Here is a 15,090-nt window from a genome sequence, read left to right as displayed (position 1 = left end):
GCTAATATACTCTTCCACTTATCCTTTTTTTCTTCTCCCCTAACCCCTATCCACCCTATCCCGCTATCCTCCTATATTTTCCATCTTTACTTTATATCTCTGCATTTCACCGATCGTTACGCATTTCAAAGTACACATCAGGAATCTCGCTTTCATTTCTCGTTTCGTTCCATTAAATTAAATTTTCTTGAATTTTTCGGTGCTTATTAAGTACCCTCCCGATATGGTCAATGCAACTGAAAGAGCAATGATATATATATATATATATATATATATATATATATATATATATGCCGAGACGTGGGAAAGTGCGTAAGGTCGAATCACGATCCTTTCTCGTAACGCTTGGTCGTACATTATGATCTAATGCTAACACGGTGGTAATGTCGTCAGACAGAGAGAAAGAGAGAGAAAGAGAGACTCCCGCGTATAAATAATTCGCGTGTCCGGTCGGCCAACTCCCTAGAACGACCTCGGGAATAGTAGAGTCGTTGGTGAACGAAGAACAGAGAGAAAAAGAGAAACAGAGAGAGAGAGAGAAACGGAGATAGAGTAACTAGCAGAGACGTTAGCGGAGAAAGAGGAAAAGGAGGAGTAGGAGTAGGAGTAGCAGTAGCAGTAGCAGTAACAGCAGTAGCAAAAGAGGGTTTAACACGGAGGGTAGATGAGGTTGGAGAGGGAAGAAGAAAGAGATGGAAGATTTTTAATGCGCCATCTCTTGGGGACGACCAGGATTACCAAGGCTAAAAAGGAAGTTTTTAATAATTTTTCATTTTCTCTATATTTATTATCACACGCGGTTCTCTTCTAACCTTTGTTTGGGACGGTTTGTCGCAGACAATAGAAGATTGGGATGGAAGTTGGTAGGAAGGAATGAAAGGAGAAGGACGACTGGGAGTTGTACTTGCACGCGTTGGTCTGTCTATTCCACGTCAGGAATATTAAATAATATATCGTAGAGAGAGAGAGAGAGAGAATGGTGACGATTCGCGAATTTTTCGATTATCCTTTGTATTTTATTTCAATGCGTACTGCATGTAGTATTTATTTAATTTTGTATGATTAATTTATGTAATTAATATTAATAAAACACTTATGTATTTATGTATATGTATTTGTATATATCTAAACAATTGGAATTGTTCGTAATTTGAACTTGATTGAACATATATATATATATATATATTTTTTTTTTTCTAAGTAATTTGATCGTATGAGAAGAAAAAAAAATGAGAAAAGAAAGAGATAGTGGAAGATTCGAGGGTGTAATTTCGTCCTCGTTAATTTGTCGCAAAGATCGCGAAATTGAAGTTGATCGCGATGTCCCTTCTATCGGTTTCCCCATGAACATTTCTTCCTGCACCGTTCTCTCCACTCCTTTGGGATGTATTTTCACGTTAATTCTTTCTATCGTATTTACCACGTGAACTTCCTTTCGAATTACCAATGACGCTTAATTTTCATTCGTATTGAAACAGAACGATCCAAGATGTAATTGCTCGTTTTATTTATCGTATTATTTTCTTCGTAAATAAACCACTCCCTTTATTTCTTTTATATCGAACGAAGAACAAATAATGCATTCTAAGTCATTTGAAAAGTATAAGGTTAAAGAGAAATATATATATATATATAGAGAGAGAGAGAGGTAGGGAGAGAGAAGAGAACTGACATCAATGTCAATAATAATTCATTGATTACTTAATTCATAGTTGCCATGGTGACTGTCTCTCAGTTTTCCCTTGCCTCCCTAGCTGCTCCGTTTTTCTCGCTTCGATGAAGGAAAATACGTATCTCTTAAGCTCTTTCCACACGAAATCGAATTTATGAGATAACGTTGATACACAGATATGTACGTACGTATTCTCTTGATATAATATATACGTTTGCAAATAAAAATCGTAAAAAAGTCAATGGAATGTAAGAGTAGGTAGGAATCATTAGTCTCGATAAAAATCCTATTGATTTACTCTCGCGAAATACAATCGAGATGTTACCAAAGAAGAAGAACAAGAAGAAGAACAAAAAGACGAACGAAGATATAAATAGATGAATAGGAAAAGAGTAAAAGATAGATACATAGATAGATAGATAAATAGATAGATAGATAGAGAGAGAGAGAAAGATACGAAGGGTGTAAACGTAAATCGCGAAGCCTTGAGCCGTGCACGTTGGCTTGCAAACAATCTGATACCTTACCGAATCTGCTAGGGCACGTTGTGAGCGTCGCATTAGCTTTGCTTACGGGTTCGCAAGCAGGCAAGGAGAAACACGAAATGAATATTCAGAAGTTATTAGTCTGTAGTGAAATGTGACGGGGCTCACCCTTCTCGAAAACCGCCCTGCCCTCCGCATCGGCATCGAGTCTCTCGGATTCACCCCCTCCCCTTTACCACCACCTCATCTACCACCCTCTTTGCCCTCTCCTTTCGTATAGATTTCGAGATACATCCTGGCGGAAACATTCGCGAGCGAGTGAACGAACGAACGAACGAAGGAACGAGCGAGCAGTACGCCCTGCTACTACCGGTCGAAGAAGGGGTTGAAGTCTCGATAAAACAGCAGAGAGAAGACGTGGGTAGTAGGAGGGTGGTTGAAATCGTGAGAGCCGTGAGTAGGGGAACTCTCGTTCGTAGGAAAGATCGAGCTGGGAAGTTTCGGAAGTGAGCCACGAGGAAAGAGCTTTATGCATAAGCTAAGAAGCGCTATTGACGGAGTAGAGCCAGAGAGTGAGTGAGAGAGAAAGAGATAGATAGATAAATAAATGGAGAGAGAGAGAGAGAGAGAGAGAGAGAGAGAGAGAGAGAGAGGGAGAGAGATAGAGAGGGATAGAAAGATGCCTGTACTTTGACTTTGGAACAACGCGTGTGATAAATAAGATCGAGATGACACTTTCCTTGCATTAGCTTAGCTAACATACGTCTATATTCATTGTACGTATATAATATATATGTCTTCTTCTTCTATGTATATATACACATACTTATGTCTCTTCTAAATGGGAACAAACCATATTGGAGGATAGCTACTTTGTATCCTTTTACAAGGTTCTTATCTCGATATGTTAGGAACATTCTATATTCGATTGCTTCTGCGTCCCTATTTCTCTCTCTTTCTCTTCCTCTAGTTTTCTCATTCGATTCAAAGTTAGGTCATCGTAGTCATCTTATTGTTAGTCGTTGAGGGTGTCACCGATTTCCATGGAAATTTCTTGCACGGAGAGCCAGAGTCGTCTCGGATATGCATTTTCTACGATTAGATCGAATGGAAGATGTTGAAAATAGACGAATAATAGGAATATAGAGATTCTTTCGTTCTAGATATCGAATTATTTGTGTCACCGTTTTATTATTTGCATAGGAAAAAGAGAAAGAGTGAGATAACGTGTTATACGAGGAAATCGTTTTATTTTTGTCACGTTAATTTACGACTACGATATGATTATATCATCGCATAGATTAAAATTAATTCTTGTGGAAGAAAAATCTGATCGATGTGTAACATAGGTTTGATTTTTTCTTATATTATTCTTATATTTTATTTTCTTTTTTTTTGCTTTGCTTTGGCAAGATATGTGCATCATAAAGAGATAAGAACGTAATGAATGCAAGTTACGTTTTAGAGGATGCATTTTTGAGTATTAGACTGAAATGAAAAGATAGAGAGAGAGAGAGAGAGAGAGAGAGAGAGAGAGAGAGAGAGAGAGAAGCGTATACGTCGTTGTTGGTTTAATAAAAACTTATGGCAATTTTGTTCGAGCATGAAAAGGCCGTCGAACGTCCCGCGGGACTTTTCGACACCCAGTACATCACAGGCATTCCCCTTCTACCATCTACTTATATTACGTATACAATATCTGTGTATCGAAGTCGGTTGATCCTGCTTCGTTCTTTCTCCCTTGGCACGAGGCCCATACATCATACTTTCCTTCTTTATTAAACTCATATTTTTCAAAAGAAAAAGGAAAAAAAAGAAAGAAAGAAGAAAGAAAAGGAAAAAAAAAGGTCTCACCTACGCTATCTCGCACCACCAACTCCTTCTCCATCTCATCCTCCTCCTCTCTTCCTCCTTCGAGTTTTGCGCCACTTGGAAATCCTCAGTGTATGGAGGACGAGAAGATTCATTTGGTTTTAAAATATAAACTCGATACTTCAATTTGGATTTCTTTATCTTCGATAAGTATAAGATTGAATTCATATTCGATAATTGAGGACAAAACTATGAATGATTTAAGACAGCGTGATACATTTCAATAAACATTATATACACGATTATATATACGATATATATTACATATAATGTATATATAATAGACATTATATATTATATTTAATAAACATTATATATATATATTTAGCGTTGAATCATAAATAACCCACTCGAGTTCGTTCGAGTTTAAACGTATCCCGAAGGCCCAGATTCCATCGGGTGGAGGATTATATAGGGTGGGGGACGTGAAGAGGGAGATATATAGGGGGGAGAGAGATGAAAGAGAATTTCGCGATGCGAGTTCGCCGTATTCTTAGCGTCTCGAGAAGTTTGGCCACTTTCCTTCGACGCAAGGTGGAAAGATTGGCTATTTTGCGGGATATAAAGAAGCGAGAAGGCAACTACCACCCTTCGACGGTCTTCTTCCACCCTTATCCCCTCCATTCTCCCTTACCTTAGCTACTACTAGCATCGTTCTCGAGCCGAAACCGCGGCCGGTTATAAAGCATTCTTCCAGTTTATTAGACGGAGACTCGCGGGCTTCTCCTTTATATTAAGCATGTGCATTATTAATGCCCGGTTATAACCGTAAAATGCTGATGAAAAAAAGTTAGCAGGTCCGCCGCGGGCATTTTCCTTCTTTCGCGACGAAGGGAAAAAGAGGAAATACTCCTTAGAGATTGCTCTACTCCCGTTTGACTGACTTCTTCGACCCTCGCGCACCTTCTCCCACCCTCTCTTCTTCCCCTTCTATACAGCACCTCCCCCTTCCTCACCTCCTTCGATCGATATATCTTTTGATACTCGATTCGCGTCTTTGAACTCTACCGCGAATAAAAGCGCGAGAGGTTTGAAAGTAAATCTGAGAAGAAACAAAATATGATGATGATGATGAAAAATCTTTTTCTATAATGAAGTTATTCAGAAAGTTGGATTAAGGAGGCAGAAGAGGAAAGAAAGGATTGATAAATAAATTATTCTCTTTTTGGGTTATACAAAATATATATGTATAGATATTTTACTTAAACGATTCGTAATCGTTTTTTATCATTTTTATTTTTCTCTTTCGAAGTCAAGAACCGAACGATAAGAAGAATACTTTTACATTTGATGAGGAGACCCTCGTTATACTTACTACTTATTAACCCCCATAGTATTTCCATTCGTAACGTTCGAAGCCACCCCATCTGTTCCTATCTGTTCCTTCCGCACGATAGGTGCGCTTGGCACCACCGACCGACTCCGTCATTGAATATTTCATACGAAAGATCTCTCTCTCTCTCTCTCTCTCTCTCTCTCTCTCTCTCTCTCTCTCTCTCTCTCTCTCTCTCTCTCTCTCTCTCTCTCTCTCTCTCTCTCTCTCTGTCTATCTATCTATCTATATCTATCTTCGTTTTTTTTTCGTTTCTTCCTTTCTTTTTTCCTTTTTTCCAAGTGATTGTCATTCGAAGGAGCGACGGGCATTCGGACTTTCAGGAGCGACTGGGAAGAAGAAAAATCAATTATTCATCCGAATTGGCCGGGAAAAAGTCCTAATTATCCGGGGCAAATACAAGCTTAATACGCACAAGTGCGCCAACCCCTCTCCTCGTCCTTCCTCGACTTTTCGTTTTCTTCCCTCTCTCTCTCTCTCTCTCTCTCTCTCTCTCTCTCTCTCTTTCTTTCTTTTCCTCTCCTTCAGCAGGACCGATCTTCTCGCGGCGACCTTCCTTCTTACTACCGTGAATAACCATTTGTATTTCCAATTAGCTTTGCTAATAAGAAGACGGAGGCATTGCCGTAGTTAAAAAAAAATGTATAACCTCATCCAGCCACTGGGGAAATAAAGAAAAGCGCTGCTCGGTATGACAATACCGACTGGGTCGAGCAGAGCCTTATACCGAGTGAACTACAATTAAAAATCCTCGGTTCACCCTCGCTTTAACCCTGGCTGGCTCCTCTCCTTATGCCGTATTAACGACCAAATGAGAAAGAGAGACGAGAGAAAGGGTGGTGGTAGGAGGTGGTACTAGCGATGCTGGTGGTGGTGCTTCCCTGGAACATCGCTCATAAACATCGACTCGCTTTTTGTCCATTTTTATGTTTGACCCCTCCCTCCCACTTCCTCCTTCTCCTCCCAAGCCTTCTTACCAGTCCTCAGACTTTCGGCTTTTTTTCCTTTATCTCTCTTAATGGATACGGCCTTCTATATCGCGCTAACGCTTCGTTCATTTCTTTTTTTTTATTTCTTTCATTCAACAATGTATATATACAATCATATACATACTTTCATATATATATATATATATTTATTTACATGTAATCATTGAATGTATATCGATCAAGTTATTAATTCAGTTTTTCATTGCGATCTAATCTATGAAGAATTATGAAGGAATCGTAGTTTTGAAAAAGGTGCATTCTTTCTTTTTTGTTTTCCCTTTCCCTTTCCTTTCTTTTTTCTTTCTTTCTTTCTTTCTTCCTTCCTTCCTTCCTTCCTTCCTTTCTTTCTTTCTTCTTTTTTTTCTTTTTGTTTTCTTACCAAAGTGAAAAGAGAAGCAATATTATGTCTACACGATTTACTATATAATCTATGGTATACATGTATGTATCATTGGTAATGTAGACAAAACAAAAGCGTGTGCGAGTAACAGTGTGTGCGAGCGTTACAGAAAAAGTAAATACTCTCTTTGATCAATAACCTCGCATCAATAAGGACATTGAATTCGGAAAGCTTTCTGTTGTCATTCTATCTCGCGAAGGACGCGATAAGTCGTATGGAATGTCAGTTGGTCTTCGTCGGTCGTGTCGATACGGTCTTGCCGTGTCTTATTAGTCGAGTAACACATTGAGTGTGAAGATACAATGATTAAGATAAATCGTGGATAATCATTATCAACATTTTTTCGATAGATCTGTCGCGACGTGTTTGTGAGCGCGCGTGCGCGTGAGTGCAAACGATAAAATAAGGTGGAAGGTATTGCTTCCGTTGGTTCTATAAGAGAAGATTCTTTTTTCTTCTCTCCCCACTTCTCGAAAAAAAAAAGAAGAGGAAAAAAGATATAGGAATTTTACGTGATATTTATTTATCGCGATTAGGTAAATATTTTTATGTCGAATATATATATATTACATTTACTTAGTACATTATCGATCGTACATTGTTATATTGGTATATTGTTAATTTATATTAGTACATTGTTATACTCGTATATTGTCACGTTTATGTTTTCATTCAGATATAAGATGAGGGTGAAGACCGTACCGAGACACATGATCGTTCAAAATGACTTAAGTGCCACATCGAGCTCCGAAAATGCGAATTCCTTGAATTCAATAGAAAATAATCGAGAGGAGAATGTAATTTCGAGCGATTCTCTGAGAATGAAAGACGTGTCAGAATTGAGAGAGGTATCGTGTTTGACAGCTGGCAAATATATTACAGTAACGTCGCTCACACTCGATTCACCTAAATGCCTTTGTATATGTAAGGTTACGCTGGCGTCCTTCCAACGACATACATAAATAAGAAACCTGTACGCGTTCCACGCACAGCTATATATATATATATATATATATATATATACATATACACACATACGTACATATATATATATATATATACACATACATAGAGACATTATATACGTATATAAATATATATCTTATATACATTTTTTTTCTCAAAATTTAATTTTAACAAGCAATGATTTTGACATTTCTATCGTGTCCTTTCCTCCAATCTCATATACATACATAAAGAGATATCATTTATTTTCGTCGAAATTTTATTTCGTCGTAGAAATTAGCCGACATCGTATAAATTAATTTTATAGTATACTTAAATATATATTTAAAACATTCATTTTAGTCGAACGAAACGTTCTTCGTGGACGCGGTGGCTGGCCCATCGTCTTGTCAATGTTTCAAATGGTACACCATAGAAGAAACGAAACCGTTCCCGATCGAGGACGAGAAGAACGATCTCGAAGTGATAGATCTATCGATTCGCGATTGTAACCTTCAATCCGTTGGAAATGTTAAAGTTAATGAAAATGAAGAGATGGATGGTTACGAAAATGTCGATGATCCTACGTATTCGTCGTCGATCGATCCGGACGATAAATTAAAGGATACCTTTCTTTATAAGATCATGACTGACCCAACATTTTTAGAGAATATTCAAAAGAACAAGCAACAGCAGCAACAACAGCAGCAACAGCAACAGCAACAACAGCAGCAACAGCAACAACAGCAACAACAATATCAAGAAGAACAACAACAGCAACAGCAACAACAACAACAACAACAACAACAGCAGCAGCATCATCCACAGCAATTGAAAAAACCGATATGTCCTTTTTGTCACGACGAATTCTCAAATTATTTCGAATTAAGCGAACACATGGACGGTAAAATCGACGAGACAACTCAGATCGTTTGTTGCGTCTGTAAAAAGAGTTTTGCACGCAAGAGGTATTTACGTTATCATCAGAAATGCCATTTGGAAAGGACCAAGTTCACGTGCGACATTTGTACGAAAAAGTACACGAGGTTAGACAATCTTACGCGTCACAATACTTTTCACGTGAATCCCGATAAATTTCCATGCACGTCCTGCGAGAAGACGTTCGCACGTAAGGATCTTCTTAACAAGCATTTAAAGTGTCACGAGAACAGGCATCGTTTTTATTGCGAGGAATGTGATAAATACTTTAAAGGTCAAGTGACCTTGGATAATCATAGAAAATTTCATCACGCCGACATCGAAAAATTCTAAAAACTTCGAAAGACGCAAAACGCTTGTCGATGCGATTAATTAAATTAAAATTTGTCATGGTCTCACAAACCTTTATCTCAACATTTTCACGACATTTTTTGTAATCCACGTTTCGTTTCTCTCTCTCTCTCTCTCTCTCTCTCTCTCTCTCTCTCTCTCTCTCTCTTTCTATTGTTACCTACGATTTCGTAAAAACTATTTAAAATTTTGACGCAACTTGATCATAGAAACAATAAGGAATATTACAAGATCATAAACTGTACTTTCACAATTGTGTTTGATAATTAAGTTTGTGTTTTTTTTTCTTTCTTTCTTACTTTCTTTCTTTCTTTCTTTCTTTCTTCCTTTTTTTTTTTCGATGGGGTTAAATCTAGTTCGAACGAACTTAAACCTTCGATTTTTTTTTCGACTTAATTATAATTCTTATTTCCCGGATTTACAAGAGGGGGTTGAAGAAGAAGAAAAAAAAAAAAAATAAAAGAAAAGAAGAAAAAGGAAAAAGAAAGTGGATATATAACGTGAAATCCAGAAATCTCGTTGAAATTGAACCACGCCTGTCCCTTTGTTCCTCCTTTCTCTCCGCTCTCATATTTTCTTCATCATTTCCCCTCTACTCTTCTTTCCATCCACCACCACCACCACCACCACCACCTACCTTTATTCGTAATTTAATACAATTAAGTCGAGCGTTAAAATATCGTTCTTAATTCGCTGACGGTACGCTTTGTTTTTCTCGTGGTTTTTGTACGAGCTACTCGCGTTGGCTATTTTCCTTCCCTCCTTCTCGCCTTTTCGTTTCCCTCATTCCCCTCCTCTCTTTTACTCCATTCTTTTTCGCAAATTCTTCTCCTTTTCGTTTCTCTTCGTCTCCTTTTCCATCCTCTTCCTCTTTCTGTCTCTCTTTTTTTCCGCTCTTTCGAACATAAAATATGATTCATTTTTATATAAACAACACTCGCGTGTACGTTTCTACACGAGTTGCGAGTTTACCGCCTCTTACAGAAATTCTAATTAATTACATGGAATCCACGAAACGACGAAAGACAAAGCACATACATACATACATGCATACATACATACATACGTATATATATATATATATATATGTATATATATATATATATATGTATATATATATATATATATATATATATGTATATATATATATATATATATACGTACGTATATTATTTTTTCCTCGTCCGATATATAACGTTACGTCGTTTTCTTTTATTTCTTTACTTAAAACAATTTCAGACGGTCTCAAATTTACGACAAAAATCGTCATCGGGTCGCGCGACTTGAAAGTTAGAAAAGAATCTTTGGCATGCATAAAGGAAAAGGATGGATGACGGAACAGAAAAAGTTGGCAAGGACGGAACGACCCGACGACTCGTTTGAAAGTTTCATCGGAGCTTTTCGCCTGGATTTTTTTTTCTTTTCTCTCTCTCCCTCTCTCTCCCTCTCTCTCTCTTTCTCTCTCTTAAGAGAAAGAAAAAGAGATTCTCCTTTGTATTTTGTATATCTACGGAATAATACGTTGTCCCTTTTATCTTACTTTTTCCATCGGACGTAGGTGCACAAAGATCGCGCTTACACACCAACGCAAACTCCGACCAAAAATTTAAACAAAGTTTTGAGAAACGTTAAGGGTAGTCCTAGGAGAGGGAGGATTCAGTTGAGAGATTCCGCGGTTCTCTTTCCGCGAAAGTATCCTACACATTTTTTCTTGTCTTTGAATGCTTAACCATCGGTTTATTTTTCTCGTCTCTCTTCAACACTTTATCGTAATCTCATTCTTAATTCCACCATTGCCTCGTTCATAAAGATCGATCGATTTAACGACGATCGTTTTAACACATTTTTCTTCAAAAGAATTTTTTTTTCTTCTTCCTCGTCTTTACTCCCACTCCCACTCCCACTCCCACTCCCACCCCATACTTATACATTGATTTGGATCAAAAGTTTTTAAGCGTTCTATCTACTTAATTAATCTATTAGAAAAAATTTCAAGAAGAATCGGTTACAATTAGGAGTTATGTCAAATAGTTGTGAAATCGGATTATCTCCTTTTCTCGCGTTATTATTGATTTCCTTTCTCTTAAGGAAAACGGTCAAGTTTGTAAATTGTATGAAAATATACAATAAAAGTAACAATTAATAATGATCTTCTATTTCTTCCTATATATATATATATATATATATATATATAGACGTTCGATCAGCGATATATATATTATATACAACACATAAACATACATACATACATACATATACATACATACACACACACACACACACACACACACATATATATATAAATATAAAGAAATAGAAATCGTCGAAGAAATCTTCTCGACTCCCTCACCCTCCTCCATTCCCTCTTCACAGGAGGAGGTTTCTCCGTCTCGCGACTGCCAGTAGGAGGTACTTGGAGGTTTTTTCGTTCGGCGAACGCAAAGTAAGCATGAAAACAAACGTTATGACTTCGGTCGAGACGAGAGGTAGGTAGGTCGCAGGTGGGTTAGAGTTGAGAGAGTAGTACGCGTGTAACGCCGGCGCATGTTTACTTCTCCTGGAAATCTGGAAACGTTGACGGTGTTGGTACTGTTTTGATAGTGTGCGAAGACCCAAGTATAGGAATGCGCTTTGCCGACTTGCGCTTTGCTCGACAGAGTTTTCTATCGTGAGAAGAGGCTGAAGGAGTAAGCAAGAGAGAAAGAGAGAGAGAGAGAGAGAGAGAGAGAGAAAGGAAGGGGATAGAAAGGAATGGGAAAAGAGTAGGTGCTTGCGGAGAAGGGAGTTGGTCTCGACGACGACGTAGACGACGCAGACGACGACGATGACGGTAACAACGGAGGGGTTAAAAGGCACTTCTAATGGTATTGTGCGCGTTCAAACAAACACGCGGAATGCTTAGTAGTTTTTAAAGCTGTGGGAACTCCGCGCTTTAGCCACCATCCCTTTTCCCCTGCTGTTACTTTCTCTCTCTCTTTTTCTCTCTTTCTAACTTTCTCTAACTCTCTCTCTCTCTTTCTCTCTTTTTCTATCTAACTCTAACTCTAACTCTGTCTTCGTCCGTCTCTGTCCTAGCAACTAGCATTTTCTTTCCTTTTATATATATATATATTTCTTCTCTCTTTCTGTCTCTGTGTCTCTCTGTCTCTTTTCGACCGCCTCGCACTTTCTACTGAATTTTCTCTTCCTTGTTTTGCTTTTTCTTTCTTTTTCTACTTTTTGCAGGAGTTTTTATTTTTACTCTTTTTTTATTCTCTTTCTCTTTTATTCTTTTCCTTTTTTTTCTTTTTTTTTTTTTTTTTGATTTCTTTTTTCATTCTCAATTTGTTAGGCCATCAAAAAAGATTTTTCTTGCGTCTTTACATGGATTCGTTTTATATTTCGTTCGCTACGCGACGGCATATGTACACACACACACATATATGTATATTTTTTCGTGATAGTACGAATCGTGTACGATCAATTAACGAGTAATTTAATTTACTTCTAAAAGAAATGTATTCGCAACGCGTCGTTGATAAACGATTCGACTTATTTATATATCCATTTCTCCTGTAGATCTGTCGTAATAGTTAATCAGGTAATTTCGTCGTGTTCTTAAGAACGATGAAGTAGGATAACGACAGAGAAGGAGAGAGATAGAAAAAAAAGAAAAAGGGAAAGAAAAAAAGAGTATAAGAGAAAATAAGAATTATTCCCTACGAATGCATAAACATCGAGGATAAGAGGATCGCTTCCGCTCGACTTGCCTTTCTAAAAAGGGGGAAGAAAGGAAGAAACGAGTAAGAAACGGAATAAGAGAGAGAGAGAGAGAGAGAGAGAAAGAGATAGTCGTGGAGGGAATGAGGAAGGACGAGGATAAGAGGAGGGGATGAGTTTGAAGAAAACGTCGAAAGGAAAAGGAAATAATAAGAAGATAGAAAGAAGAGGAGAACCGGCGCGACCAGGCAAATGCGGCCAATAATCGTTGATAATTTATTAAGGGTAAAAATACTCGCGATCCGGCCCTACAGAGGATCTCTGCGTTATTTAAGAAAATAAATATTTGATATCTCAAACACAAAGACCTCTTCTCTCTCTCTCTCTCTCTTTCTCTCTCTGTTTCTCTTTTTCTCTCTCTTTCTCTCTCTCTCTCTTTGTTCCTCCTCCTTTCTATAATCTTTTCCTCTCTCTTGACTTGTCGACGAAAGTAAAAGAAAACGGGAAAGGAAAGAGAGGTAGATAGTTAAGGGATAAGGAGAAGAAAAATAAAAAAAGAAAGAAAAAAAAGAAAAAGAAATAAGCATTACCCCGCGAATGATTCATTTCATTTTTATCATACATCAATAATATTTATTAAAGACCACTTGAGAAAATATTTAATAAGAATCTCGAAAGATTCTTGTCTTTTGATTCAACCAAATTTCGACAATACTCGCGTTAGAAATACGAATGATTGAAATAAAAGATTTACGATTTTATAGATACGATTAAAGTTTTGTTTTCGATAAGAATAGAGTAATTACTATGTACTAGCATCATTGAAATTTCACGTATATGTATGTGTATGTATATATGTATATATATATATATATATATATATATATATATATATATATATAATCATTGAATTAATGTTATTTAACGAAATGTTTGATTAATTGAAATTGTATGTTTCAGGTGTTGTTCTATCACAATTGCCGCATAGACGTGGAGGGGAGAGATCTTCTTTGTTTTCTAAAAAAATAGGGGCGACATAAAGACGAACAAGTTTTAAGGAGCAGAAAGACAAAGACGGAATGAGAGTGGTAGATCGAAAGAGAAAAAAGAGGGAGAGGAATTGGAGAAGGGGAACAGAAAGAGAGAGAGAGAGAGAGAGAGAGAGAGAGAGAAAGAGAGGGAGGGAAAGGGGAAAGAAAGAGATCACGAGTAAAAAGTGTCGAGGGAGGGTCGGTAGAGTCGGCTTGGTGGAACGTTTAAAGGAGTAGAGGGGGTGCCGACTCATTGGCCGTGAAATATGGGGTAAAAGGTTCGATAATTGATTACACAGATTTTTTATGCCGCAAGAAGAAGCCTTAATTCTTTACAGGGCGGCTACCCTTCGAGATAATTCCAGGGTTGAGTTGAACGAGACGACGAGTTCGGAATATCGAGTTCGCTATCCGTGAAAGACGAGATAATTTCTTATTTTCTGTTTTCCAAGTCGTTTCCATCGACTTGACGTTCGCGCGAAGAATAATTCTTTTTCTTTTTCTATCATTTCTTTTTGTCGAATGGAAATTAAATAATAAATTTCTACACGTGTAATATAATTTCTCTTGTCGACTCGCAGCATCGGTTTTCTTTAATTTTATTATCAAATATTTATTAATTAAGAACCCGTTATATTGTTTTTTTCTGTTTCTTCCTTCCTTCGCACACACGTGTAATTCTTTATGAAATAAAAATTATTGCAACGAAAAACTCTAACTCTATTATTTTTACCCACGGTATATTTTATTTTTTATCTCGTTGATATTTTAAGTCTCGAAACAATCATTTATTATTTCGTAGATACGATATTTTTTTTTTTTTTTTTTTTTTTTAATTTTTTGCTTTCTCTATTCTTTTCTTTTTTCTCTTTCTTTCTTTTTGTTTCTCCTTGAAAATGTATCTATCGCGTAAAAACAGAAATTGGGTGTATACTCCGTAGGTAGGAGAGTAAACGAGTAGAGCGTGTTATTCATATTGTACAGGAGATGTTTTATGAAAACGAGAGAGATAAAGATAGATAGATAGATAGATAGATAGAGAGAAAGAGAAAGAGCGAGAGAGAGAGAGAGAGAGAGAAAGTTATAGAGTGAATCAAAAGAGAGATGGAAGAAACGAACAACAGGCGGCCGGAAAATAATAGGCGAACACGTTCGAGTCCAATAAAGAGGCAATACCTTGTACAATCGAAAGGGGGCATCGAATATTTTCTGTATGAAGAAACACGGATCCTAATATTAATTTTTATCGAGACCGAAAGCCAGAACGATGGAGGCAGGGTTGACGGGGGGAAGGAGGAGGATGAGAGAGGGTGGAAGGGAGAGGAGGTGGGGGTGATCGTAGTAGTCGGCGGGCGCGCGAACGCCGACATAGGG

General features: G+C 37.4%; 1 protein-coding gene across 2 annotated transcripts; it reads left to right on the top strand.

Annotated features, from left to right (window-relative positions):
• Positions 1-6,912: 6,912 nt before the first annotated feature.
• Positions 6,913-13,819, top strand: LOC122636752 (putative uncharacterized protein DDB_G0274435). Of its 2 annotated transcripts, XM_043828336.1 has the most exons (4): positions 6,913-7,287; positions 7,428-7,599; positions 8,060-8,742; positions 13,646-13,819. In XM_043828336.1, exons 2-4 carry the CDS (start codon positions 7,435-7,437, stop codon positions 13,671-13,673), a joined length of 876 nt encoding a protein of 291 aa, XP_043684271.1. In that variant the 5' UTR covers positions 6,913-7,287; positions 7,428-7,434; the 3' UTR covers positions 13,674-13,819. The 2 variants fall into 2 exon arrangements, with proteins under 2 accessions (XP_043684271.1, XP_043684270.1); XM_043828335.1 differs by lacking the exon at positions 13,646-13,819 and having other exon boundaries at positions 6,931-7,287; positions 8,060-9,220.
• The last annotated feature ends 1,271 nt before the right edge of the window (positions 13,820-15,090 follow it).

Source organism: Vespula pensylvanica, chromosome 23 (genome assembly GCF_014466175.1).
Source record: "Vespula pensylvanica isolate Volc-1 chromosome 23, ASM1446617v1, whole genome shotgun sequence".
In the NCBI taxonomy this organism is placed as follows: Eukaryota; Metazoa; Arthropoda; class Insecta; order Hymenoptera; family Vespidae; genus Vespula; species Vespula pensylvanica.
Note: the sequence above shows the minus strand (reverse complement) of the source record. Positions and strands in the feature narration are given on the sequence as shown.

Coding starts and splice junctions, on each gene's coding strand:
- LOC122636752 (XM_043828335.1), top strand. CDS start 7,435: ATGAGGGTGAAGACCGTACCGAGACACATGATCGTTCAAAATGACTTA. Junction 7,600..8,059: donor ACGTGTCAGAATTGAGAGAG/GTATCGTGTTTG, acceptor CATTCATTTTAG/TCGAACGAAACGTTCTTCGT.